At 44.6% G+C, this 26,677-nt stretch overlaps 2 protein-coding genes and 2 long non-coding RNA genes across 14 annotated transcripts; 2 read left to right on the forward strand and 2 right to left on the reverse strand.

The window, feature by feature from the left end:
* The first annotated feature begins 2,591 nt into the window (after positions 1–2,591).
* LOC120655899 lies at positions 2,592–9,931 on the forward strand. Of its 7 annotated transcripts, none has more exons than XR_005667761.1 (5): positions 2,592–3,062; positions 3,971–4,043; positions 4,144–4,314; positions 4,736–8,567; positions 8,768–9,931. It is a non-coding gene; the product is annotated as an uncharacterized LOC120655899 (long non-coding RNA). The 7 variants fall into 7 exon arrangements; XR_005667759.1 differs by having other exon boundaries at positions 2,593–4,043; positions 4,736–4,801; positions 4,910–8,567; XR_005667758.1 differs by having other exon boundaries at positions 2,594–4,043; positions 8,768–9,119; positions 9,522–9,806.
* Positions 9,932–10,741: 810 nt separating this feature from the next.
* Positions 10,742–16,328, forward strand: LOC120655900. The gene is made up of 4 exons (XR_005667763.1): positions 10,742–11,379; positions 11,510–11,686; positions 12,428–12,484; positions 16,030–16,328. It is a non-coding gene; the product is annotated as an uncharacterized LOC120655900 (long non-coding RNA).
* LOC120655898 (replication protein A 70 kDa DNA-binding subunit B-like) lies at positions 12,137–16,242 on the reverse strand. Of its 2 annotated transcripts, XM_039933880.1 has the most exons (15): positions 16,122–16,242; positions 15,881–16,032; positions 15,521–15,791; positions 15,327–15,438; positions 15,120–15,235; positions 14,964–15,045; positions 14,736–14,874; positions 14,472–14,626; positions 14,107–14,401; positions 13,906–14,031; positions 13,367–13,817; positions 13,036–13,289; positions 12,672–12,958; positions 12,408–12,596; positions 12,137–12,319 (listed from the first exon to the last, which is right to left on the reverse strand). In XM_039933880.1, exons 2-11 carry the CDS (start codon positions 16,019–16,021, stop codon positions 13,533–13,535), a joined length of 1,722 nt encoding a protein of 573 aa, XP_039789814.1. In that variant the 5' UTR covers positions 16,022–16,032; positions 16,122–16,242; the 3' UTR covers positions 12,137–12,319; positions 12,408–12,596; positions 12,672–12,958; positions 13,036–13,289; positions 13,367–13,532. The 2 variants fall into 2 exon arrangements, with proteins under 2 accessions (XP_039789814.1, XP_039789813.1); XM_039933879.1 differs by lacking the exon at positions 16,122–16,242 and having other exon boundaries at positions 13,036–13,267; positions 15,881–16,056.
* Positions 16,329–23,701: 7,373 nt separating the features above from the next.
* LOC120655902 (homeobox protein B-H1-like) lies at positions 23,702–25,848 on the reverse strand. Of its 4 annotated transcripts, none has more exons than XR_005667764.1 (3): positions 24,647–25,386; positions 24,389–24,566; positions 23,702–23,966 (listed from the first exon to the last, which is right to left on the reverse strand). XR_005667764.1 is itself a non-coding variant. In XM_039933881.1 (2 exons), exon 2 carries the CDS (start codon positions 25,350–25,352, stop codon positions 24,984–24,986), a length of 369 nt encoding a protein of 122 aa, XP_039789815.1. In that variant the 5' UTR covers positions 25,353–25,367; positions 25,719–25,816; the 3' UTR covers positions 24,462–24,983. The 4 variants fall into 4 exon arrangements, 2 of the variants coding, with proteins under 2 accessions (XP_039789815.1, XP_039789816.1); XR_005667765.1 differs by lacking the exon at positions 23,702–23,966 and adding an exon at positions 25,715–25,848 and having other exon boundaries at positions 24,221–24,566; positions 24,647–25,367; XM_039933881.1 differs by lacking the exon at positions 23,702–23,966 and adding an exon at positions 25,719–25,816 and having other exon boundaries at positions 24,462–25,367.
* Between the last annotated feature and the right edge of the window lie 829 nt (positions 25,849–26,677).

Below are 26,677 nucleotides of genomic sequence, written 5' to 3' on the forward strand. Positions count from 1 at the left end.
GTGAGTGCTGCGGCATCTTACTCTTGTTCGTCGGAGTTCTTGTCGTCTTCTTCTACTCAGTTGGCTAAGGCCAGTGCTGATAACGTGTTAGGAGAATTTTGTGGAGACAAAATGTATGGTGAATTCTATGTCATTTCTCATTGATCTCAAGTTTCCCATATATAGGGAGATTACAAGAGTGTGTAACTCCTAGCCATAAGTACATCAGTTTGTTCTTTCTAATGGCAGAAATAAGGATCATTAATGCCATAAACATGGCTGTTACAATGGCTTTGAAACCATTGCTGCATTTGATGAGATCAAATAACTTGGTTTTGTAACAGAATGGAGGCGTTGCCGGCTTGTCGCTGCTAGACGCGGATGAGACCACCGACCACACATCGGCGACAAAGGTGGTGCGCGTCACGGCACCTTGGTTAGCGAGGTGGCGGACCACATGCTGTTTTGAAAGAAAGAAAGAACAGGCAGCAGCAGATGCTCCACGTAGAGATAGAAGATGATCTCTCAATCGGGATCGATACTTTGTCGAACAAAAGCAAATCTTTGAATTCAGGAATTCAGGATTTCAGGTGTATGAAGAATAACAGTCCTCAAAGGTATCTTACGACAAAAAAAAATGGCAGATCATCAACGGTTTCATCTAAATGGGACAATGTCGCTCCCCCATCCCATGGCCGCCGGTGATCACGGCGGGATGTGAGCGAGTACACAAAGGTAATAGAGAGGAAGAGCTCCTTCCTGTTCCTCTTGGCGTTCATAGATGTAAAGTTCAGAACGAGTCTTCACTCTTCAGTTTACAGGTCCGGTCATACCACGCCACGCCTTCCACTCGACACCACCCACGGCCTTTCAGTTGCAGCAGCAGGACCCACAGCAATATAACATGTTACCGTTTTCCCCTTTGGAAGGCGTCTTCTGTGCTTGTGCGCCACCGTCTTGACCATCGTTGGCGACAGACGATAAGAACAACACGATGAGCACGACAACAACTTATGGGAATCGCCTGCTGCACTTCTTATCGAGGTGCCCTATATCATCTAGTTCTGAACTGCAAGGAAGCCCTTTTCTTTTCCTTATGCTCTGTCTGAACCCTCCTAGTGTTGGTGCTACCTGAAGGTGCCTGGGCTCTTGGCCAAAGCAAGGGACATGGACTAGCTAGTGCTGGTTGATTCGTTTGTTGCGTGCGCACTAGGGCGTGTTTAGTTCGAGAAATTTTTTGGATTTAGCTACGGTAGCATTTTCGTTTTTTTTTGGTAATTAGTGTCCAATCATTGACTAATTAGATTCAAAAGATTCATCTCATCATTTCCAACTAAACTGTGCAATTAGTTATTTTTTAAAATATATTTAACTAGTAAGGTGGCCCGCGCTAATAGCGCGGGTAGCTAGTTTTTTTATTTAATAGTAATAAAGCAGCAAAAAGTTGTACCTAGTAATAGCATAAAAAATATTTTTATCTATGTTTTTTTAAGTAATTTGCTTCAAAATTTAAAGAAACTGCATTTCTTATATTTTTAACTTGAATTTAAAAATATATAATCATATTCTACATCTATTTGATTAAATGAAATTATTGTTTTTCAAGTATAATTTTTTAGTATTAGCATTTTGTTTTGAAGCTATACTTTTAAACACAGCTTAAATAAATTTACGTGAACAAATATTAAATAATATTTTGATTTTTGTGGATGTAGTTTTTTATTTTGCCTACCCGTTTTTTCCCACTTTTTTTTGTTCTTTGTTTTTTTATTTTAAAATAAATCGAAATGAATGGGAATTGACCAATTACCTCCGCAGCCTAAAACCATCCCAATTACATTCGCATCGAATCTCCAGAATATCCAAACTGTAGGCCTCCGTGCTGCTCCGGCGTGCGGCGGACCTCCGTCTTGCCTCTGCTCCATCGAGCACTTAGCTAGTTTTTTTACTTAGCATTAAAAATTTGCAAAGAAGTTTTACCTGCATTGGTAATAGCATAGAACCTTATTTAGTTTTGTTGTTTATATTTTTTATAGACAATTATGCCCGTGCGTTGCTATGGACAAAGTTTAAAAAAGTATCGGATGCGCATTGATGGCCGTGTGTTAATTTGTAGGGATCTTCGTGATTGAGTCGTGGACGGAGAGAGTTGGTCCGACTCGCATACGGGATGGACTAAGGCCCACCTGTCAATGACACAGACGGACTAAATCAACATACCAAACCAAAAATTTGGGTGAGAACCTTTTTTACTCGCTTTAGTAATAGGTATAGATATAGATATAGATATATTTTTTAATTTATCTAGTTATTTTTGCTGATTTGATCCTCTTTCATTTTTGTCTTCCGCATTGAATGTTTTTTTTAAATCTAAAAATTTCTAGCTTGTGTCCACCCCATATTATCTTGTTCCGTTCTGGCTAATGTTGTTTGTTTGGCTAATTGGTCGTTTGAGTTTGGTGAAATTGTTTTTGGACCATTTCCACTAATAAAACATTTGTTTGTCGTGAGACATTTTTCAATCATTTCAGTTTGATACATGTTATTGTAGTTTATTTTTTATTTAGATTATTTGGAAATGATTGGTAAATTACCAATTATCCATGTCGCCTTTAGCTATTCCTATCCCAAGTTCCCAACCCCAGCCGCATCTAATCCCCAGACCATCGAACCCCCGCCGCCGCCGGCCTCCGCATGTTGCTGCTCCGTCCGTCCTGCTCCGGCGCGTGGCGGCCCTCCGGATTACCCCTGCTTTCGTGAGCGGCTGCCCTCGCGATGGATTCCTGTTCTTCTGAATGAGCCTCCGCTTTGGTCGGCTTATGCTGCCTGCGGCGCTGCTGCCGTCCGCCCGCCCGTGGCGATGCGCCGGCCGCCACTAAGATGCTTGAGGCGCGGAGCCTCCGGGCGCGCCCTGCTTCCGCCTGCTCGTGCTGCTGTGGCGGCTTGCGTGGCGTTCTCCCGCGAGGCTGCGACTGCATCATGTCGTCTCCGGCTGGGACGCGCTTCGCTCGTCCACAACGCGGCAGCAGGACTCGCTGAGCTCGTCCGCGAGTCTGCGGCAGCATCACGTCGGATCCGGCAAGGTCGCGCCTTCATATGCATGGTTTCTGGGTCATCCAAAAGATGAACTGAAGAATATTCTTTTATTAGCAACTCAGATTCAGATACGCTTTACATGGCCTAATGCTCCGTTTTTTGTACTGTTCATCATATATATGTTTTTGATAAGTCTGTCAAGTGACTTAACATTTTTGAAGTAGCAAAACACGACCACAAATCTGTCATGGTCATGGAGCTTGGTCAGATATTGATCAGATATGTTTTGACCATTATGTGAAATATTTGATCCAGAAATGCATCGATTGTATGACATCCAAGCATTCTATTATCTGTACCTTGACTACATGTTTCCTCATAGAATCATATTTGTGGTGTAATATGATCCATCAAACTGTTTTGCAGGAATTATTTGCATTTAAGAATGTAAGTTTTCGCATTTTTGGAGACATGGTCATTGATAGAGTGGTCTTTGGTTTTTTCCAGCACTGGTAGGGGTTCAATCGGAGTTTTATGGAATTCCCGCCCTCCAGGATTCCCTTGGAATTTATGTTATTGGGCAGATATTAATGACATAAGCAATATGATTTTCACTATCAGTTCACACAGTTCTTTATCACTGTCCAGTTCATCCTTATTTTTTGCTACATATGTTTGAGATTACATTTCACCCGAGAGATATGCCTGACAGTAATGTAAATATGCAGAGCGTGTATCTATTACTCATTAGAAGATTTCTTTGTAGACAATGTTTTTGGCTTTATTTTCTCCTGGACATTCTGTGTCATTGATTAGAACCTTCAGTCCTTTCCTATTTGTCACCCTTGATAATGCCACATATAACTGACCATGGCAGAACACCTGTTTAGATAAATATATGCCCACCTTGTTAAGAGACTGACCCTGACTCTTATTGATTGTCATTGCGAAGCAGACAGACAGGGGGTATTGCCTTCTTTTCAGCACGAACGGCCACTTTGAGTCATTTGGCGACATGACGATTCTGGGTATGTATACCTTTTCTCCCACATGAGTTCCTGTAATTATTTTTGCCTCGATGTATTTGTTTCCAAGCTGAGTGATTGTCATTCGCGTACCATTGCATAGACCTGCTGATTGGTTGATGTTTCGAAGGAGCACGACCGGCATGCCTACTTTGAGCTTAAGCTCGTGGTTTGGGATACCAGGAAACTTCAAGCTGTTTAGAAATTCTGTAGGATACATCTGGTTCATGCTCCTGTTGTTTGTAGATGCTTTGCACACGCTGTCCGAGCTATGGTATGTTACTTCCTCACCTTCTATTTGGTTCATTATATATTCATTTATCTCCTCGACTGTTTCATTCCTTGGGCATAATATCGCTCTTTCCTCTAGGAATTTTGGCTCTTTGTAGTTGGACAGCAAGTTTGGATATATGCTGTTTACGATTGTCTCTCTTGGGTCATTTCCTTTCTCTAGAATCAAGTCCCTTGGAATTTGTATCCACTCTTCTCCTTCATCTGATGTTGTTTTGCCTTCACCAATATTCAGTATCCACTCAGCAAATTCATTGACTTCCTTTTGTTTTTCTGTGTTGTGAGGCATACAGTTGAGCTGCATGTTTTTTGTCAGTTTGATTATTTCGAAATAGTTCCATAGGTATGAACGTTTGATTGAAGCGCTGACTGTGTTCTCTCCTTCCTTTGGGGACTACCGGCAGGATTTGTCGAAAGTCTCCTCCCAGCACAACAGTCATCCCACCAAATGGCTTTTCATTGCTGTTCTGGTTTGTAAATCTGAGTATATCTCTCAGACTTTTGTCTAGTGCCTCAAAGCAATTCCTGTTTGCCATTGGAGCTTCATCCCAAATAATTATTGAGGTTTTCTTTAGCAGCTCTGCGAGATGGGTTCCTTGTTTGATTTCACATGTGGATTCTTCTGTTATGTTAAGTGGAATTTTGAATCTGGAGTGTGCTGTTCTTCCGCCTGGTATTAGTAAGGCAGCTATAGCGCATGATGCCACAGCAAGTACTATCTTTCCTTCATATCGTAGCTTTGTTGTAATGGCTTTCCATAGGTATGTCTTTCCTGTACCACCGTGGCCTTCGACAAATATTTGCTTTCCAAGTCCATTTTCTACCGACTCCATTATCGCATCGTATGCTTTTTTTTGCTCAGGATTTATGTTTTTGAGTATTGTTTGTAGTTCTTCTTTCAAGCTGTCCCTGTCATAGTTTAGCTCTTCATTTATCAATATGTTCCCAAGTTCTTGTAGCTCATCTGCATTTGGCAATTCTATATCTGGGTAATTTTTTAGGGACCTTCCTGCTTGTTGCATCAGCTTCTCTATTTCAATCAAAGTGTATGTCTTTTTCTGAGATGCAGTTAACTGCAGTGTCGGGAAGTTTAGGATTAATCTTCTCTTGTGTTGTATGTCTTCGGATAATGCCTCCCAGGTTGATTCCCAAAATCTTTTTGGTTCAGTTACTTCACAGTGGCACAAAATGGTCGCGAATAGCAGTCTTAATTGGGTTCCAGTAGCCCTGTTAGCTGCTTCGTTCACACACTCGATCCATTCATTGTCATCATCAAGAAAACCCATGGCCTGGCATGCTGCTTTAAATGTTGCATGTACAACTCCAGCCACTGTTCTTATTTCTTCATATGACATGCATCCTTTGACAGTGTTCAGCAGCATCCGGAGGTAGTACCTTTCTCCACTTGTTGGATGTGCATAGTAGATCCTTCCTATTGCATATCCTTGTTTTCTCTTTTCCCATTTTTTTCTTTTGCTTTCCATACCCATCTATTAGGGAAATCTACATATGACAATTCTCTTGCTTCTTCGTGATGTTTATTTGCATTCATCCATTCAGTGAACTTAGTTTCCTTGACTCCCTCCTTTCTGACTATGTTTCTTATATCGGTAGAGTCTGGGAAGATAATCTGTTGTTCATTCTCGAGATGGAAATTGAGCCTCTCAACGGGCGGATCTCGATAGTTGAGGTCAAATTGGAATAGCCTCCAGCATGCCTCTGTTGCTGATATGTATCTCATCTCTAAGTATTTCTTGATCTCGTCAGTTTCATTTTTTGACGTGTTTTCCTTGAGTAATCCAACTACATAGTCAACTCCTTTATGAATGTACTTGAATAGGTATTTGATAGACCTAGATCTGTTGCACCATTCCACATTAATGTGAGCTTGGAATTTGACCAGGAGATCCCTATTATATGGTACGACAAATCTGTTGTCTAGTGTAGCTTTTCCCTTTTTGATTTGTCTCCCATTGTCTCTCCTCTTGTACACCGGAAACCCTTCTTCATCAATTGTTGTTTCTGAGTTGTATTTTTTTGGAAAATGTTTGGTGCATCTGTTTTCTACCATGCATGGAGATTTTGTGTTTGCCTCTCCACACGGTCCGTGCATCATATAATTTTCCACAGCTGCATATGCTTCAGGGTCCTCATCCTTGTCTGGTATCTCTGCACATATTATATCATCTATCTGTGATGGATCATGGCATTTGCTTTTGTCCTTAAGAAATATCAATATATGTGCATGCGGGAGTCCTCTTTTCTGGAACTCAATTGTGTACAGGACTGCATTAGAATTTAAAATTTTTGTTAGTTTTCGAACATTCAATTATATAGATAACATAAAACATAGTAGTATATTAATATTTTATTGGATCTCACCTGATGTAGTTTCTCCGAATCTTTTTCCTTGCACTATGTCCCGTAGTAGCTCCTTTAGTTTAATCATGAACACTCGGTCTACAATATCGGGCCGTTCAGCTAGTTTTTGTTTGCTTCCTGTTTCATCTAGCATGTACTGGATTTCTGGCCATTTTGCGTTGCAAGTGAATGTGATAAATAGGTTTGGGTATCCAGCCCAACGGCAGATGGCCATCGCATCTTGGAAGTTTTGCATCTTGTTTCGTATACTCCCTGTGAAACTTGAAGGTAGCAGTATCCTCTTTCCAACATATTCTGCTCTGGTGTCACCGCTTTCGATTGCGTCTTGCAATCCGCTGTAGAGTTCAGTACGTAATTTCCCTTGATTGTGCCTTATCCAGTTTAGAGTGTTCTGCTCGATGCATGTGTAAGCATCGACCCAAAATTGCAAAGATAAGTGTCCAGACATCAGCAATGACATAGATTGGTTAGGGCGATGGTGAAGGTAGTATGCGTGAAATTCAAGCATAGATACTTTGTTCCTTTTGTATGTTATTCCATCTTTTTGTTGATATGGTATTTTAATGTTGAATCCATCTTCTCCGTACGGGAATAGCAGTGGGTATTGCAGAGACATGAATTTTGGATGGATTTCTGATATCTGTTTAGGCCCCATATCTTTGTACTCAATGATGATGTCCCGCCCTTTGGCTTCATCTGTTGGATCTTTTATGACCAGTGCTGCAACCTCATCTGCTCCTGGCAAACCGTGTGTCCCGTTTCTATTTCGATCTGCTATTAGCTTTAGAGTGTAATCATGGTAGTCTAGGTTTTTGAATCTTTCCTTTGCCATTCGGAATGATTGAGCTAGGACATTGTTCTCATCTAGCATGCTCTGAAGACCAGCCACAATAGTAGGGTTAATCGGTGTTTTTCCATTGTTACTTCTCGATGCATCTATCCTGTTTTGTACCTCATTCTCTGTATCGTAGATGTATAGCTGTGCCCAGTGTGGCTTGCTACCTTCTGGCAGTAGAGTTCCAATATGATGATAGTTTTGGCCATGCATGCGGAATACGTATGGCCCATGGCCTTTGTTTATCTCTTTGTCTACAACCCCTCCTATGGATGTGAATGAGAACATTGAGTTGTAAGACCGGATGTTTTCTCTGAAGTTTTTAGAATCTTCTCCTTCACCATTCAAAAGATTGTCGAGATAATTCGGTGGATTTTTGCGTGGAGGCAGTCTGATTTTTCCTTGATTGCAGCACATTCCAAAAGCTGGTTTTTTAGTTTTGACTTTGGGTCTTAGTCTTTCCTCGTACCATAGGAGAGCATCGCAGTGTTCACATCTGTATTTTGGCTTTCCGAAGTTCCATATATTACTTTCAGCATCGCCCCTCTTCTGTGTTTCGCCAGATGCATTGCTACTGTTATCTTGATTTGCATCTTCATTGCATGTTCTTGAACGCTTTAGTTTTCTCTTTTCTTTAAGTATTTCTTTTCTCTTCAGTCTTGCCAGTCGATATTTCATCTTGGTCGTTTCCTCTATAGTGCATGCTCTTTTTTTGCCCCTTTTAAGGTTTAGTTGTTCCTTCCTCCTCTTTCTGTTTTGCGATGCTTCTTCCTTTCGATGGTTCTCCATTAGTTTTTTTGCCTGTTTCAGATGTAAAATTAAGGCAACATGAAAGAGAACATGTTTCTTGTTATAGACTTCAATGTGTAGTAGCAGGCATTAAAGAAAATTAAATTTTCATGTATTTTAAATTTATATGTAGTAATTTTATTGTTTCGACTAACATAATTATGCATGATATGTATATGCAGTGCACTAAAGGCATGAAAGAGAAGAGGTCCACATGATACTTGCCAGAGGTACATTCCAGTTTAGATTTTTGTCTCCCACGAACTGTTGTGCTTCCCGATGCTTTTTTTAATGAACTGTAATGCTACAAATAAATATGTTCGCATAAGCAGCCAGTAAAGAATATGGTTTTTGATTCTTGGAGCAGAATGTATAATAAAGGATGTTTGACAATTCATTGTCCTTATGGTAACTCCTCTCTGTTATGCAGGATGCAATTGAAGAATGCAGAAAGCTCTATGGTGGACATGGTTACTTGAACAGCAGTGGGCTTCCTGAATTATTTGCCGTCTATGTTCCTGCATGCACTTATAAAGGAGACATATTGGTTGAGTATGTGTGGCACGGCATATTGTATTCCATAGAAGCGGTTTTTGCCTTTGCCTCTACTACATTTTGGCTAATGGTGTATTAATAGGCAGCCTTCTGATGGTGATACCTGCAGGTTGCAAGGATTCTAATGAAGACTGTTTCTTAATTGATTTCAGATGTAAAATTAAGGCAACATGAAAGAGAAGATGTAAATATTTTCTTGTTATAGACTTCTAGCAGTTGCCGCCAAGGTATTAATAGAATTTTCTTTAACCTGTTTTAGATTTTGTAAAAATACTAAGTACCAGAGCTAACTGAGCTAACAGAGCTTTCACATTGACAGCTAAGGACTGGCCTGATAATAATCATGATTTAATTCTTAAGCTTTTTTATCCTAACTTGTCCATGTAGATTCATAATTTTTATTGAATATGTAATGTGTGGTTGCGTGGACCCAGATACACTGGAACACAATATTATTATTATGATGTTTATAACTTAGAGCCTAGTGCTCGTGTAATCTTTTGTTTTTTTAATTATGTCTGTAAATTGGTTAATTTGCTGGATTTAAAGATTTCCTGTATCCTGTTATTTATCCGGATGTATCCGAGCTTTATATTAGGAGGTTTTGATTTGTTATTTTGTTTTGGCAGGGTGACGCTGACAGCTCGTTGGACAGGCTGTGGCAGAAGAGGAAGGCTGACTAACAAAATTATGCATGATATGTATATGCAGTGCACTAAAGGCATGAAAGAGAAGAGGCCCACATGATACTTGCCAGAAGTACACTCCAGTTTAGATTTTTGTCTCCCACGAACTGTTGTGTTTCCCGATGCTTTTTTTAATGAATTGTAATGCTACAAATAAATATGTTCGCATAAGCAGCCCGTAAAGAATATGGTTTTTGATTCTTGGAGCAGAAGATGAACGATGGAAAATACCTGTCTTTGATCGTTTGTTGATGGTTGAATCTATTTTTTCAAAAAGGCTACGGAATTAGATTAGTATATGTAAATATTTGGAGAAAGCATGAACTGAGATTTGAGTTATATAGTTTCTATTATAATGTTTTGTATCTGTTTCGTTTACAACTTTATATAAAGTTGTCCGTTTCGAACACGTATTGACTTCAAAGAGTGTTGTTAGCCCAACGTGTGCATCTTTTGTCAAAATAATTAATCCTGATCCGTTACTGATATGATTATATCCTCCTAGCTTTAGGAACCAACTTATGACGTGTGATTGGTGCATCGGATGTGGTCAGGACACGCGTCGTCTCCGGCTAGCTGACCAGGAGGCGTGGTGTCCTGCGGCCGCATGCTGAGGCACTTGCGTGTCTGTTCCGGCCGGCGGCCAGGACACGCGGCGCACGCCTGCGGGGATGCGGCACTCTGGCCGGCGCCCAGGACGTGTGTTACTCGCCCTCAAGCCTCCGCATCCGAACGCAAGCAAGCAGACTGAATGGTCCTCTTTCTATCGCTCGCGCCGCAGCTGCGTATCTTGACGGTTGGTGGCGTCTGTGAGGATTGGGCTGGAGATGGAGGCAATGGCAGCGTCGATTTGGCGACGGCTCCGGCAAGTATGGAGGGGTTTGCTAGCGATGGACCAACTGCAATGCAATGGTGTTTTCCTTTCTTTCGCCAAAAAAGTTAAAATGACTTCTCAAGTGTGGCTAGGATCTGTGTCCGCTTTTGACCATGATAATCTAGTGGCACGGTTCAATTCAAATTACCAGAATTTAGAGCATCTTGTTGGTGACACTATGTTTAGCTGTGGTTGGCTCAGTGGTGCGACTCAATGGCCACCTTTTAAGTCTATGCCACTTTTGCGCTCTTAAAATTTCCCCGTAAAATTCAAATGCAAATATCAGAAGAGACTGTTTTTACCACCCCGTATGGACACACTCCAAGAGTCCACGAATCAGGCTTCCTAGAATCCGATGACTGAGATACCTACGAAAGTGCGAATCCACCAAAAATCTACGCTCTCTGCCCCCCTCCTGGCCTCCTCTTTCCGACTCTCCCCCGAGATCCCATCCATGGGGTATCCGCGGCTCGCCTCCGGGTGTGATCCCGTCAGCGCGCGGCGCGCCTATGCGCCTCCCAATCCCCACCGGTTGGCCCAGTCCGGAGGCCCGGCCTCTCCATCTCCCGACCGCACCAGCCGGCACTGAGGCGCAGCAACAACAGCGGCCGGGCGGCGGGCGAACCCTAACGGCGGCCGGCGAGACGGCGCGGCACAGCTCGGCTCGGCTCGGCTCAGTGGGCAGCCGGTCTAGTGGGCACCGGGCGGACGGCGAGGTGGAGTCTCGCGGCGAGGGCGTATTGTCCGGTGGCCTGCGTGTGGCGACTGCAGCTCGGCTTGAAGCATCGGACGGACGGAGCGGAGCAGCGCTGCATGCCTAGGCCCACGGAAGTAGTGAGCATTTATCTGCAGTGAGCGATTTCATTTCTATGCGATCAGAGATTTCAATTCTCTGCATTGCGGCAGTGAGCATTTCTTGAATTTGAGGTACATCTATTATCTTTATGTTCAACAGTTTCAAGTTATGATCTTTTTTGTGATGTTGGTACTGAATTGTCTATTATGAATCCATACTTGAGGCAGCTAAAAAAATTCACTTGTACAAAATTTTTAATAGCCAGCCCCAAAATCCTGGGCCCGCCCCTACTCGCCGGAGGTGGAGAGGAAGCAGCAGGTGATCGGGAATGCGGCGACAGCGTGTCGGCTCCGGCAACAAAAGGCGACGGTCAGCCCAGGGCTACGGCATCTTGACAGTCGCTCCGCTCCCGCACAGCTCCCGCACGCATGATTAATGGTTGAGTAGTTTATTTTCTAATTATTTTTACCTTTGGTAATTTGATTCTTCGAAAGCAATAAATTTTATTTTTTATGTAGGGAAATTTGGTGACTACCTGGTGTTTGATTGTTTTCTAATGTAGCGTAAATAAATAAACGGGTTTGACGCAATGTAGGAGGTGCTCACTGCTAGAGCTTTAATTTTTTTAAGGCACTATCTCTTAGTAAATAGTGTATAAGATCTAATTCTTTAAGTTGCAATTCCATTTAATAGCATAAAAGATGAGATGACGATAGATATAACTTGAATATTTTTATTACTGTACTGTATCTTGGTAAATAGTGTTGAAGATTGAATAATTTTCATTGTGTTAGGTAATTAACATTGCCAAACACTGATTCTTCAATACTTGTTTCGCCGTCATGCAGTGTTCGAGTTAATTATTTATGATAACTAAAAAATTTACAATTCTGGAAAACTATGAAATATATATTATAATGGCACTGTAAGAAGGCATACATGATGATGTTTATTACTATATCCTGATATTTTCTATACTACTGTTGTAGTGCTGCTTTTACTCGTAGCTTGCACGGGAGTGATTCTTTGATCTAATTCTTCACATCTTCTCTGACTGCTATGTGTGCACACCTACACAACAAAAATAATCAATGTATGGTAGTTAATTGACCATTGTAATAAATGATAAATTATCGATATTGCATAAATTTTTATATACCTAAGATTTATATCTTGCAGGAATTCTTCTAATTCTTGATGATCTGTAAAGAGTTGGACGATCATCTCCATGCAGGAGTATGTTGTTGACCTTATTTTTGCTTTCAGAATTCTCCTCTGTTGGAATGAGGTTGATTTGACTAATGCTCTGATCATTTTCCTGTTCTAAACTATTTGATTGCTCTTCTTGCTACATAAGAAAAAACCTTGTTAGTTTAAATATCTATTAAATCAATATAGAAGAAAAATGTGATTGTTGCAGTACCAGATCAGTCGTAATTCCTGTGTCCATCATAGTTATTTCGCCCCTTTTTTTCTGTAGGAACATTTCTTCAACTTTCTTGTTGGTCTTTTTGTATCTCTGTCACTATTGTGTTGAACAATTACATCCAAAGGGACAGAATCGAATTCCATGTTATTTTCAGCATTTTTATTTGATGGATCAGATTTCATATCTCTATTGCTTTCATAAATCTCCTCTGCTGGACTAATTTTGATACCAATGTCGCTATGATCATTTTCTTGCTCTGAAGTACCCGTTTGTTGTTCTTGCTACATAAGAGAAAAGCTTGTTAGTTCTAATATCAATATAATCAATATAGAATATGAAACCTGTGGATCTGTAGTACCAGATCAGTCATAGTTTCTGTGTCCATCACAATTATGCTGCCACTCTTTTTTCTGTAGGATTTTTCTTCAACTTTTGGGTTCGCTTTTTGGAACCTTTGACACCATCCTTTAACACGTTAGATTCGCTTTGTTTGACTGCTACATCACGTTTTTGCCGCTTGATTTTCCTGAGAATAGATTTCCTATTGGTATGGTCGTAGTTGATATCGTTGTTGCCATCAACATCTATATCTTTTGAAACAAGTGAACTTTGCTGTTATTAGATAAATAATCAGGACATAACTCAGGTAGTTAATTAAAAATAAATAATATTTGAAATTCATTTGATACCTGTTTAGTAGAAAGTTCCATGTTGAGGGTATTTTTTCTTCTTTTTCTTTTTCCATGAGCAACTGTTTCTTCTGACCTCTTAAAACTTTTGTTAGCTCTTTTCAGTATCTTAGTCTTTTGGGGTATTTCTGGGACATCACAATTCATCTGTTGGGTATGATTGTAATCAACATCGGCATCTTCTTCTGGCCTTTGTGATGTCTCTTGATTTGGCATGAGCTCTTTTAACTTTCTTCCAGGAAACTTTACTCCTTTTTTTATTTTGCATTGTTGCTATGCAATCTTCGTCTGAGTCATCAACTACTATCATAGCTCTGTGCCTTCTTTTACTGCTAAGGTTGTCTTCCCTTGATGCTGGAGATTTTTCTCTACATTTGATATCTTCGCCACTATCTTCCAAATCAATTGATTTTGATGTATTTTTGCGAAGTGAAGCTTTCATCTTACATTCCTGTCAAATAATATTGTACATGGTTTGGTAACTTAGCATGAAAGTAGGAGAAAAAATATTGTTTTCAAATTACACAAAATAACTTTACCTCCAGAATGGGATCACTTGTATGCTTCAACTCAAAATTTCCATTTTTGTATTTGCTATGTTTTAATTCTTCTTCATCAAATAAATCTGATATTTTTTTGTCATGTGTATCTTCGATGTTGTGATCCTGCAAACAAATTTATAGGGATAATTGGTTCTGTACAAAAGAATAAACTAATCATTGTAATGAAAATAACCTTACATTCTCCGCTTGATGATTTGAATATTGAAACTCTAGCTTCTCATCTGGCTCAAATGTTTTCTTCACCAGATAGTATTCTTTCCCTTCAGTCAAATTTTGCTCCTTTAGCATGAAACGGAAGATAAGTGTTTTCCCACATAGTTGTTGAATAACCATAGGGATTTCTTCAGATTTCCCATTAAGTGAATCTAGCAGATCTGTGATGGTCATCTTGAGCATTTTTTGTGCTTCATCATCAAATATACTACATGTAGTGGTTGCTGTGTGGTCACTAATTTGGAGTCGAATCCAATACCTGTTACAACGTGTTTGTAAGCGGAAAAATGTAAATATATAGGCAATATTTGAAATAATGAAAAGTTTACCTAGGAGTTGTTGCTTCCGGACATGCATTGCACTTTCTACAATGATACTTGCCGTCTACTTTAGTGCACATTTTGTTGCAACCATTGCATGACATGTACCACCAAGAAGAATTTTCTAGTCGTTCAATTGTAGCTTTCGATGTGAACACAAAATCCTAAAATTTTAATATCATGTTAAGGATAAGAAAGGCTTAGTGCTCATTAAAAAAATTAAAATCATGAATTTTCAACTAAATAATCATATATGTGAATAGTGTATTGTACCTGATCTGTTGGGTTATCGTGTCTCATCTGAGTAATGTCTTGTAAAGTTCTTCTGTTATAAAACATTTGTTCCTGAATGGTACCTTTTGTACTTTTATCTACATCCATTAATTTTGGTACAGTTTCTTCATATGGAACACTACAGATATGTGTTATTAGGGTACCATTAAAAGTCAGTTCTGAATTTGAACTTTGAATAATGAATAAAGACATGAATGTTTTGCATACCTGTCAATAAGCTTCCAGGTTTCAGGTATATCTAAGTCAATATATAATCTTGTGTCATTTGTTGACTTTAGAGATAGTGTACCTATTTAATTCATAAAAGTATATTAATTTTCATGAATGTAACTATCATTGTGTATATTTAAAATAATAATTTACCTTGCAAACCTTCCACCATTGTTGATGTAACAATCACGACAGTGTGTTTTCCAACAACATCCTCATTCAGAGAATGAGCTAAATGTCCCCATAGAGTTATCCTGACTGTATCATCCCTGAGTCGTGCCATAAAATACTTTATTAGATCAAATGATGGTAATATTATTTCATGGTCCTTATTAATTTGAAGCAAATGCAGAGTCTTACTTTGATATAAGAAGTTCAATCTCTCGAATATCCCTTTTGCGTGGATTGGCAGTATTTTTCATTATGATCCTAGATTCAAGTTTCTTAATCTTTGTGAGTAATCCAATAACATCTGCAAATAGTAAAGAAAAAAGATTAATATATTAAAAATCTAGAATGTAGATATAATTTTAAGACACTTATTATAGACATACCTGAGCATTGTTTATCTATATTTTTTCGCTCTAGCAGTGTATCTCTAGAAGCAAACTCAAAGTAATATTTTTTAAAATTGACTAAATCTGCATCCAATGCCTGAACATTTGTGTTATAGACAAAAACTACTTTAAATAAATTCTTTACTGGACGATATCTGGCATCTTCTTGGACTTTGAAATTTCTAAGTGCATAGATAGAGCCCTCAATGATCTTTGGCTTATAACTGTCAATAAGATTCTTCCAAATAGTAGCACGAATTGTATCATCCTGTAAAAGACAATAAATGCTTTTACAGTGAGTACTTAAACATGTGATAAGATTTATTGCTGAAAAAATTATGTTACAAAGAACAATACCTGTTCATCCATAAGAATCATATCTAAGCTCATAAGTTCGTCTGTTGCAAAATTAATTGATTCCCATATTCTTATAACTCTCACTTTAATGTTCCATGACTGCCCAACTGTTGTCAATTGTCTAATTTTTTTGTATGTCATATTGTTAGGACCTGTACGACATGAAGAAGAGGTGGCATGAGGTAATACCTGAGCTTGATGGACAAAAGATAGGTTGTAGAAGTAATCAGATTGTTAATACCTCGGTCGCAAGCAACAGGTTGGCAGAGGGAGTATCCGACTCGTCGTGCCCCCCGGCGTCGAGGCGCTGCCTCAGCGTGAAGGGATGTTGAAGATGGAGGGAAGCTATCTCCGGCAGCTGACACGCAGAAAATAAGCCCGTAGTAATTGTTGTTTGAATCTGCTATTTTGCCATCTATTTATTTATAAAGCTGCAATCCTTTTTCTTGTCAGAGTTCTATACGTGTTCTTTTGTCATGGTTGTACTCCTTTTCCTTATCACGTTCATACATGTACGTGCAGTTTGGCTTCTATTTCGTGTTCTTTTGTCATGGTTGTACTCCTTTTCCTTATCACGTTCATACATGTACGTGCAGTTTGGCATCTATTTATTTATATTCCTTATCACGTTCAATACATTGATTTTTTTATAAAGCTGTAATCCTTTTTCTTGTCGGAGTTCTATACGTGTTCTTTTGTCATGGTAGTACTCTTTTCCTTATCACGTTCATACATGTACGTGCAGTTTGCCATCTATTAATTTATATTCCTTATCACGTTCAATACATTGATGATTGATTGACATGGACTCGTATGATTATTCTAGACCGTTAGATCTTTATAAAATCCAATGGTCCAAATTCTTTTCTTTTTAGGATTAACGTGGGAATTTCTTGACCTTCTCGGTGAACGTGGTGGCTTCTTTTATCTTCTTCTAACACTCCCTTATTAATATAATAGATAGATAGATGCTTCATGCATGTGCCCAAAAATTTGATGTGACGAGGAATCTTGAAAAGTTTTGGAAACTAAACAGTGCCAGTATGTTGGCAGTTGCATATGGACTCGCCTGGCATCCAGGGTTTCACTTCCCGTCCGGTAACCGCCGGTTTTCGGGATTTTTTCCCGTTTCCGGTCCGGTCCGAGATGAAAAACCGGATCCGGTTTTTTATATTTTAGGCTTCTAAATCTAAAAATACAAAAGTAATTTTTTTGTGTTACTGTTCCAGTTTTGAACAGTACCACCGGTTTTTTAAACCCTGCTGGCATCTCTGGATGGACTGTGGAATGTCAGGAAATGTAGAGGGCGGATTGTTGTCATTTGTAGGGATGGCAATTCCACTCGCGGATGCGGGTATCCGCGGATTTTAAACCCGATGGATGCGGGTGCGGGTTTGATATTTTCACCCGTGGGTGGACCCGCACCCGCACCCGCATATTGCGGGTGCGGGTGCGGATTTGAGATTCCACCCGCGGGTGGACCCGCATCCGTCCGGAAAAAAAAACACAACCCAACCTATTTAGATAAGGTCAATCCCAACTATCCTAACTACAAAATGAGCACATAACTTATGAATTTATTGTTAGTTTGTCTTATTACTTTGAACTAATGGATTTGATGCTAGTTTGCTCTTATTACTTATAGAAATGTGTTATTTGACTGTTTAAATTGATGAATTTGTACATTTTTATTACATCTGTTGTTAGACCCGCGGGCACCCGAAACCCGCCCGAAATCCGCGGGTGCGGGTGCAAAAATGCACCCGCGGGTTTGCTCGCGGGCGGATTTTTTCCAATCCCGCGGGTTTGCCTGCGGGCGGGTTTTCGCCAAACCCGCACCCACACCCGCGGGTGCCATCCTTAGTCATTTGGGTCTTAAGTCTTAACGGCAGATCAGAGAGATTTATACCACTATTTGTTTGACAAGTAGCACAGACTTGAGTCAAGAGTGTAGCTTCATCATGCGGCATATCTTTTGTTTTTTGGAAGGTTCGTGCGGTATATCTGACTAAACTGGGAGATGCTATGATTTCCGTGGGAAATCTCCAGCTTTTCTTTTTGAAAGACGAAATCTCCAGTTTTCAGTGCGTGAAGAAAGAAAGAGGACAGGTTCCTTAGGAACGCGTCTGCAAGAAACTGTGACGAAGCCCACTGCACAATGCACATGCGAATCTTCTCGCAAAGATGAGCACAAGAGTCACTACTACAGATTTGGCCTTTTGTTCCGATTCCAAACTAGCTTTTGTCCCGGTTTTGGAACCGGGACAAGGCTTCCGGGTGGAAGAATCGGGACAAAAGGTGCCTGATGTTAAAAAAATTTTTCTCACCACGGGATTCGATCCCAAGACCTCTTGCCCAACGCATGGTTTCTTTGCCAATTCATCTAAGTAGTACATGTGACTCAATATAGAATAACTTCCTTTTGAACTATCACGTGGAGAGACCTTTTGTCCGGGTTGGTAACACCAACCGGGATAAAAGAGGCCTTTTGTCCGGGTTGGTAACACCAACCGGAACAAAAGAGTCACCCTTTTGTCCCGGTTGGTGTTACCACCCGGGATAAAAGGGTTGGACCTTTTGTCCCGGGTGGAGCCACCAACCGAGACAAAAAAGGGGGGTCTTTTGTCCCGGTTGGTGGCTCCACCCGGGACAAAAAACCCCTGTTCCCCACGTTGGCCCGGCTAGCCGTTAGACCCGGGACAAAAGCCACCTTTTGTCCCGGGCCCAAAAGTAACCGGGACAAATGGCATGGAAGAAAGACCTATTTTGCAGTAGTGAGTGCATCCAGTTATCTTTCAAAGAAAAAAGAGTGCATCCGGTTCGGTTAGAGAATGTATCTTGTGACACTTAGCCTTTGGTAGATCGGACATCAAACTGAAAAAACAAACTGTTCGCCGCAAAAACAACTGCTGCATACGTCAAGTAATTTCAAAAGCTTCCATTCCAGATGCAAACAAGATCAGCTCGAGGTCTCAGTACGCTTCATTTCCACTAGCAGCCGATGCTAATATACTAAATCTGAACACCAGGAAGGGTTGGTTGCACATGTAACTGGTTTGGTGCGCTCTAGCAAGTTACAAGGGCCCGTTTAGTTCCCAAAAATTTTCACCCAAAAATTTTCACCTCCTCTTTAAACACATGTATGAAGCACTAAAAATAATTAAATAACAAAACTAATTACACAGTTTGGATGTACACGACGAGACGAATCTTTTGAGCCTAATTAGGGTATGATTAGCCATAAGTGCTACAGTAACCCACATGTGCTAATGATGCGGTCAAAGGCCTCAAAAGATTCGTCTCGTGGTTTCCAAGTGAGTTCTGAAATTAGTTTTTTAATTAGTGTCCGAAAAGCCCTCCCGACATTTGGTCAAAGTATTGATGTGACATCCAAAATTTTTTGATTTTGGAACTAAACGCCCCCCTAAAGCTGAACTGCAGGAAGGGTTGTAGACTTGCAGTTGCACAGAGAGAGAGAGGGAAGGAGGGTGCGACTAATACGGCTTGAGGTAGTCGAAGAGATGGTCCCGGAAGGACGCCGCGTCCGCCGCCGTCGGCGACCCGGCGGGGGACTTGTACGCGGCGGCTGGCTGGTGCTGGTCCCTCGGGCTCTGCTGACCCTCGGCCGCACTACTCGCCGGCAGCTTCGGCTTCCCCTTCTCGGTCTCTATCTGCAGCGCCCTCATCGGCCGCCGGCGCCGCTGCTGCTGGTTCTGCCGCCTCTGCTCCCGGCGCTTGTTCACGTACTCCTCGTGGATGAACGTCTCGATCATCTTCACTCGCTGGCTGAGCTGCTCTGCTTCCTACCACCAGCAGACTAACACCTGGACCCAACTACACTACGCTTCACAACAACCGACTCGTTGTACCACAAGCTCCCAAGATCTGGAGGATGATAACAGGGAGGAGCACTACAGCTGATGAACTGAAGAACACTGGTAAGAAGAATGGTGCTTGTATTTGTGCCGAGCTAGAGCTTAGCGCCCGCATCTTTATAGTCCACCAAGTCAGGTCAATTATTCGTGTGCCCGGACACTTGTCCAGCTTACACTGGCCGTGTGACTGACAGAAAATAAAAATTGCCCGCTTATGCAGTAGCTAGTACTCCTACATACTGACAGAGTACATGAATATGTAAAAGGTACAAACAAAGTGCCTGTCATACTGATATTATTGACATGTGATGCATCTTTGGTTATTGTTTGTCTGAAACTGGAATCGGATCCCTGCTTCCACTCGACCTTATCCACTATCGCAAGCAACACAAACAAGCGCCGTGTTTCGTAAAATTTTACATAAAAAGAAGAATACATATATGGAGTACTAAACAAAGTTTATTTGTGAAATCTTTTTATGGACGAGCGTAATTTTTCGAGACGAATCTAATGAGTCAAGTTCCACTATGATTGACTACAGTGGTGCTACAGTAACTATCATCCTCTACTCATACGGTCAAAGACTTTATTAACTACACCACGTGCTACAGTATCATACTTGCGAAGATTATTTCGTAATTAGATTTTATCTAATACTTCTAATTAGTGTTAAAAAAACCTGAATGCGTCGAGCTCAAGCACACTGACACTGGAGTATAGAAAACCACCCAGGCGTGCAGCGTGCTGCTCGAGGGGACTGAGCAGGGGGACGGTGCTTATGCCGGCCCAGGTGGCCTCCTTGCATTGCGTACCTTCCCTCCGACGGTGCCGCGGTAATCTGACAGACGGAGTAACTACCGGGCGAGGCGACAGGCTTTCGGCTGAGGTCGCACTGAAAACTGCGGCGAATCGCAGAGGCATCCCAGTGACCTGCACCTGCTGACTGCTGGCGCGTGCACGGCGCGCTGGAGCAGCGAGCCAGGATGGAAAGGAATCGGCGTAGCAACTGGAGGAGGAGCAAGCTGGTATCTGCGCACATGCGAGCGGGTCAGGGTCGGAATCGGCCTCCGGATAAGGAACACGGGGCGAAAAAGAGTAAATTCCTCCTATGCCATTGGAAAATTGAGATGATCCTTTATGTGCCATTGAAAATTAGCTTATCCCTTCTATGCCATCATTTATAATTTTCCATCACCTCTATGCCATTGCTGTTAACTTTCCCTACCGGATCCTTTAAAGAGTATTGGGAAAAGACCAAAATACCCCTCCGTTACCTTGTCCCCCGAGCGCCCACGGAACCGGATTCAGTGACATCATGTCAAGGCGTGACATTGGGTGCATCTTGACTCTTGAAAATAGATCCAATGCCTACTACTAGTCGGGCCCGCAGTAAGCTAAAAAGTCTCCGTTTAACCCCGTTTCAGAGTAACGGACGGGAGGCCGCGTGCCAGTGCCGCCCCGCCTCCGTTCTCCCCGCGCTCGGCTCGACCGCCCGCGTCCGGCCGGCATGCCACGCTCGCCCCCAATCCAGCGGAGGTCCCAATCCCGCACCACGCGCGAGCGCCAGTTGACGGAGACGCCAGGTCGCCGCCGGGCCCGTCGTCCCGGCACGACTAGGGAGGCTGCGGCCGCCGCAGGAGCTCGCCGGGGACGCCGCCGCAAGCCGAGATGCGGCCTGCCGCGCGTCGGGGAGCGGGCTGGAGAGCCGGTTCCCCGGGAGCGCGTCGAGGCGGAGCAGCCCGGACCGTGGGAGGCAGCCGGTCCGTGCGACGTGGGAGGCAGAGCAGCTCGAGCGCGGCGACGTGGCCCGTGCGGCCGGCCAGGAGTGCAGGCGCGATTGTCTTCCTCGAACCGGCGCTCGCGTGGGTGGTTGTCTGCAAGGGCTATCCGCAGCCCGCCGCCGCCGCCGCCGTCAACGTCACCTCGGCCTCCGCCACCAACGCCACCGCGTGGAACGGCACCGCGGCGGCGGGCGCGGGCGGCCTCAACGCGTCTCCGGCGGCGGCCACGGTGTCGCGGGTCATCAGCCTGGTGCTCCCCAACGCGCGGCTCACGGGGGCGCTGCCGCCGGACCTCGGCCGCGTCGAGCACCTGCAGCACCTCGACCTCGCCGGGAACGCCCTCAACGGGACCCTCCCGGCCGCGCTGCTCAACGCCACCGAGCTCCGGGTGCTCTCGCCGCCTTGCTGCTCTCCCCGGCCGCCATGGCATCCGGCGGCTGCGCGTCCCCGGCAACCCGTGCCGGTGACGCGTCGGACGAGCAGGGCCGCCAGCCAGCGGTGCGGCGGCCGACGGGAGCGAGGGCCGCGCGCCCCTCTTTTGGGCGCTGAGGGCACAGACAGGCTGCGCATGGCGGCGGCGCTGGCCACCTGACAGGCGGGGACGGGCCGCGGCGGCTGGGCGGTGCGCGAGGGCGCCGAGGCGAGGGCCGTGGCGGCTAGGCGGTGCGCACGGGCGCAGAGGATGGAAGGGAGTTCAGCAGCGAGAGAGGTCACGGGGGCGGCAGGGGCAGGCGTAGGTCGACAGCGCTGCCAAGCTGGGTGCGGTCTGCGCGGCGCCCCGGCACGGTGCGGCAGGGCCTTCATTTCCCCGTCGCCCCGGGAGAGGGGAAGGAGAGGCCGAGAGGAGGAAGGAGGGGTAAAAAAGTCTGAACTTGAACCAATTTGACGTTGTTAACGTGTTTTCTGACGGCAATGGCACGGAGGGGATGGAAAATTAAAAACGATGGCACTGAAGGGATGTGCTAATTTTTAATGGCACATAGGGGATGGATTACATTTTCCAATGCCACACAGGGAATTTACTCGGCCAAAAATGGCGGTTCCGCCCGGATGCTTGCTTGGTTATGATCAAGACCTACGGGGAGTGAATTCAGGTAGAAACGAACTAGCTGGTACTTGGTACCGCACCTGCACGACCATTTGGAGTCACGTTAATAAGAGCAAATATTATGGGTGGCGATGAGTCGGCTGAAATTGACGTGGAAAGGAGAGAAAGCAGGCGACTGACTCATATTGGTGGCTGTTGCTGCAGAGTATATGGAAAACATTGAATGATGCAGTGTCCACTACTGCTGCTGCATGTGCCAGCTTTCTCTTACCGCTAGCAGCCAACGATATTATAATCCTTGCTCTAAGAATAGATAAAAATGAGATGGCCCCGCCCTGTTGCGGAAGCATGCAGTGTGGAAGAAGAAGGCATGCTGCATTTGAGCCCGTGCGAGCCCATCCATCTAGCCATGCGACAGCAGTGAGAAAGAGAAAAAAAAGTGTTTCATCCGAGAACTAGCAAAACCACTGTGTTCGTCACCTCCAAAGATGCAACAACTTACGGGGTCGTTTGCCCCAAAACGGTATTATCGCCGAAGAACAAACTAGTTTCACCTGCCAACTAGTTTATTTCATATAAGTTTATGAAACGACTTTGCACTACAGCATCTCAGTTTACCTTTATGTGAAGCGATAGCTGAAAAAAAATCCTTCTAAACAGAGCCTTAGTTCACCAAAGTAACCGTTGAGGGGTAGTGTATTGAGAACGGGGAAACGACCCCGTGATGTAGAGTTAGGAGACCCAGACCTGGCGCGGTGGTTGCAGAAGCGTTTCTAGTACTCACCGCGATGGATCACGCACGCATCTGGAACTCTGAATCTACCTGCCAGATACACATACACGCCGTGCACTGTTGCTGGATCTCAGAGACGGCCCCAGACCCCAGTAGGATACAGTAGTATCATCTTCTGGTGGTCGAGAACACGGGTGATCTCGAAACGCACCACTGGTGGTAAATAAATAAATAAATAACAAAGGGGTCCGGTCCTAATCGTGATACTAATCCCTATCCCTATCCTAACCCGTCTCGTTCAAGCTGGGTCGGAGCGGGGAATTTGGTGAGAGTTGACGCGGCAACCAACGAGAGCAATCAGAATACATCAGGTACCTCGTCGTTTCCGCCTTCAAGGCTTGAGCAACCACTTTTCCACCTCCCAAGGAATCTAGAACATCATCTCTCTCGACAATTCCAAGCTGCGTGCCACAGATAAAGATCTCTAACAAAAAGATTTCTTTTTTTTTCTAAAAAAACTGATGTTTCAAGATTCCTGAAAGACCGAAATGTAGTGGCAAAGACAGGTAGCTTGTTCAGACTAGGGGGTTCAGCAAAATCGACCTGCTAACCCACGTCCGTCAGTGGGGGTCATCGTCCTGCCTGCCTCCTGCGCAATGGAAGCTCAGGGTCTATTTAGTTCCCACCCGTAAACATAAAAAAGTCATAAACACATTAAAGTGAAAAAAAATCTTGCTAATTTGAAGTACTAAATGAAGTCTATTTACAAAACTTTTTGCATGGTTGGGTTGTAAATCGCGAGATTTACAACTGTTATGCTACAGTAACCAACCGCTAATTATTGATAATCATGGATTAATTAGCATCATTAGATTCGTCTCGCGATTTACAACTCATCCATGCAAAAAGTTTTGTAAGTAGACTTCATTTACTACTTCAAATTGGAAAGATTCCGACGCAATTTTTTTTACCTTTACAGGCCTCACGAACTAAACACAACTAAACACGGCCTTAGCTCATCACACTCTAGAATGTGAATCTACGCAAGATCAAGATTGGCACCAACTCTACCCGAAAGGAAACTGGTAACTGAAGCGTTTCTGAAAGGAAAGCGGCCAAGAGATGCAGCTGCTTCTGGCTGGACTGTTCAGCAAAAATCCAACCGCTGCATTAATGAGCATCAATCAGAGCACACCACCATGCTGCCCGGCGGAAGCACAAGCCATGCCCATCACACTCTGGCTGGAATCTGCGCAAGATCTAATCTCAGGCATCATCACAACAAGGGTGGTACTCCAATACTAGAATGACAAATGGCGAATTAATTACATAGGCCTCCGTTTTCACCGTCTCTCGGCTGGCGATCCAGGAGGTAGAAGAAGGGGCTGAAGCAAGGGCAAGGAGGAGCTGGACTGGAGCATCATCATCTGAAGAAGGGATGCAGGCGGGGAATCAAGCGGCAGAAACCGAGGGATCCCACACAGAAATGAGAAATGACAGGAGAAAAGGTGAAAGGCGAAAGCAAAAATCTTTCGGTAACACGGATCACAGCAAGGGGAATACTAATAGGCTCCCTTCTTCTGACGCTCGATCATGTTCTTGTTCTTCTCTCTCTGTCCTCCTCTGCTCCTCGCCCATTTTCTTGGGTTCCTTGGTCCGCGATGACTCACTGGGCCTCGACGGTGCGGGAGGAGGCGGAGGACGTCGGGACGTCCTGCGCCGGCGCGGCGGCGGCGGCGGCGGCGGGGGAGGTGGGCGGGGACGGGTGCGGGTGGCCGTGGCCCTGGGAGTTGGTGCGGTGGAGGCGGCACTTGAAGGACCCCGCGTGCGTCGGGGGCGCGCACACGCACTTGGCCCCGCCGCCGTGGCTGTGGCCGCCGCCGGAGGACGCGGACGAGAAGCTCCGGCGCATGGCGCGCGGCGACGACGACGCCGCCGCGGCGCCCGTCGGGGTGGTGCCGGCGCTGTGGTGGTGGTGGTGCGGGCCGTGGAACCGGCCCTCCTCGCCCGTCGTGTCCACGTAGTTGGACGCCATCGGTTCTCCACCGGCCTGCAGGTCCCGAGAGATCGTCGTCAGAGCTCGCGTCTCGCGCCCCGCCTTTAAACGAATCGCAGCACAAAGGCAAACCGCCCGAAACAATCATCATAAATACAGAATCCGGGAGCAAATCCTCGCGCGTAACGCAGCGAGCGGCAGTCGAATCAAATCAAGAACGAAGGAAAGCACCGTCCAGTTAGTGACGTTCCAGTACTGACAGTTGCAGAATTCACTCTCGAAACACAGGTTTAGGATAATCAAGTACTAGTGCTACATCTCAACATGCTTTCTTAATATCTTATTGGTACCAGCAGATAAGATCGAGCGGAAGATAAGAGGGAGGGGGCGGAGAAGGCTACCTACGGAGGGACGAAGACGACGAAAACGGCAGGAGGAGGAGGAGGAAGACGCCGACGGTGGCGGGGTCACACCTGACGAAGCGGCGAACTGCGTTATCCAGGCTCTTGGCGCGCCCATTTTATAGCCCGCCCGGGGAGGGGGAGAGGGAGACGAGAGGTGCCCGCGGGCAGGCCGGGCAGGGGCCGCCTGCCCGGGAATCCCTCCGCCGGCCCGAACCCGCGGGCCCGCCGGTCCCACACCACATCGGCGCAGGCGCGGCTGTCCCTCGGTGGGTCCGGATGACGACGATACCCTTCCACGTCCGGTGCGGTGCTAGATCGCGCCGCGTCGTCGCGCGCGAACGGATTTTGGAGCCAATGAGCGAGCCATCCCGGAAATTCCGGGACTGGCCGGGCCGAGGACGCGCGGGCTACTCCGGAGTTTCACACGCGTATGCTACGTGTGACTGATGTACACCTACGAGTCTGTCTACCAGTATTCCATCCAGTGTTTTCTATCCACTTATCTGTGGGCGGAGAGCGTAGATCGGGATGACGCCGAGTGCCCACAGACTCGGTGCGCTTTCCTGGTAGGCTAGGCTCTGTGAGAAACAAAAAATATGACCGCGGGCGGCCGATGGAGTACGGGGCCTTTGTGCATTTGTAATCGTTGCCTCCAGCTATGAATGAACGCATCCAGGTAATGGCGCGAATAGAAAAGAGGCCAGCACACCGTTGGTACTACGTGTCAATCATGGGGGGACACACATGCTGCCCGGCACATGGCTCAGTATGGCCCTCAGCCATGCGTGCCTATACCTGCAGGTCCGCAGGAACTGGTTGCTAGCTAGTCCGTGTGTCCTGGCGACTCCGACGCGCACGCGCCGGCGTCCCCGGTTCTCAGCGGAGCACGACGGCAGCTGTGGCTCCGCCGCATAACCGGAATAGAGAGAGACTGCTAGAGCTACTGGTGGGCAAAGAAAA

This window comes from Panicum virgatum, chromosome 1N (assembly GCF_016808335.1).
Source record: "Panicum virgatum strain AP13 chromosome 1N, P.virgatum_v5, whole genome shotgun sequence".
NCBI lineage: Eukaryota > Viridiplantae > Streptophyta > Magnoliopsida > Poales > Poaceae > Panicum > Panicum virgatum.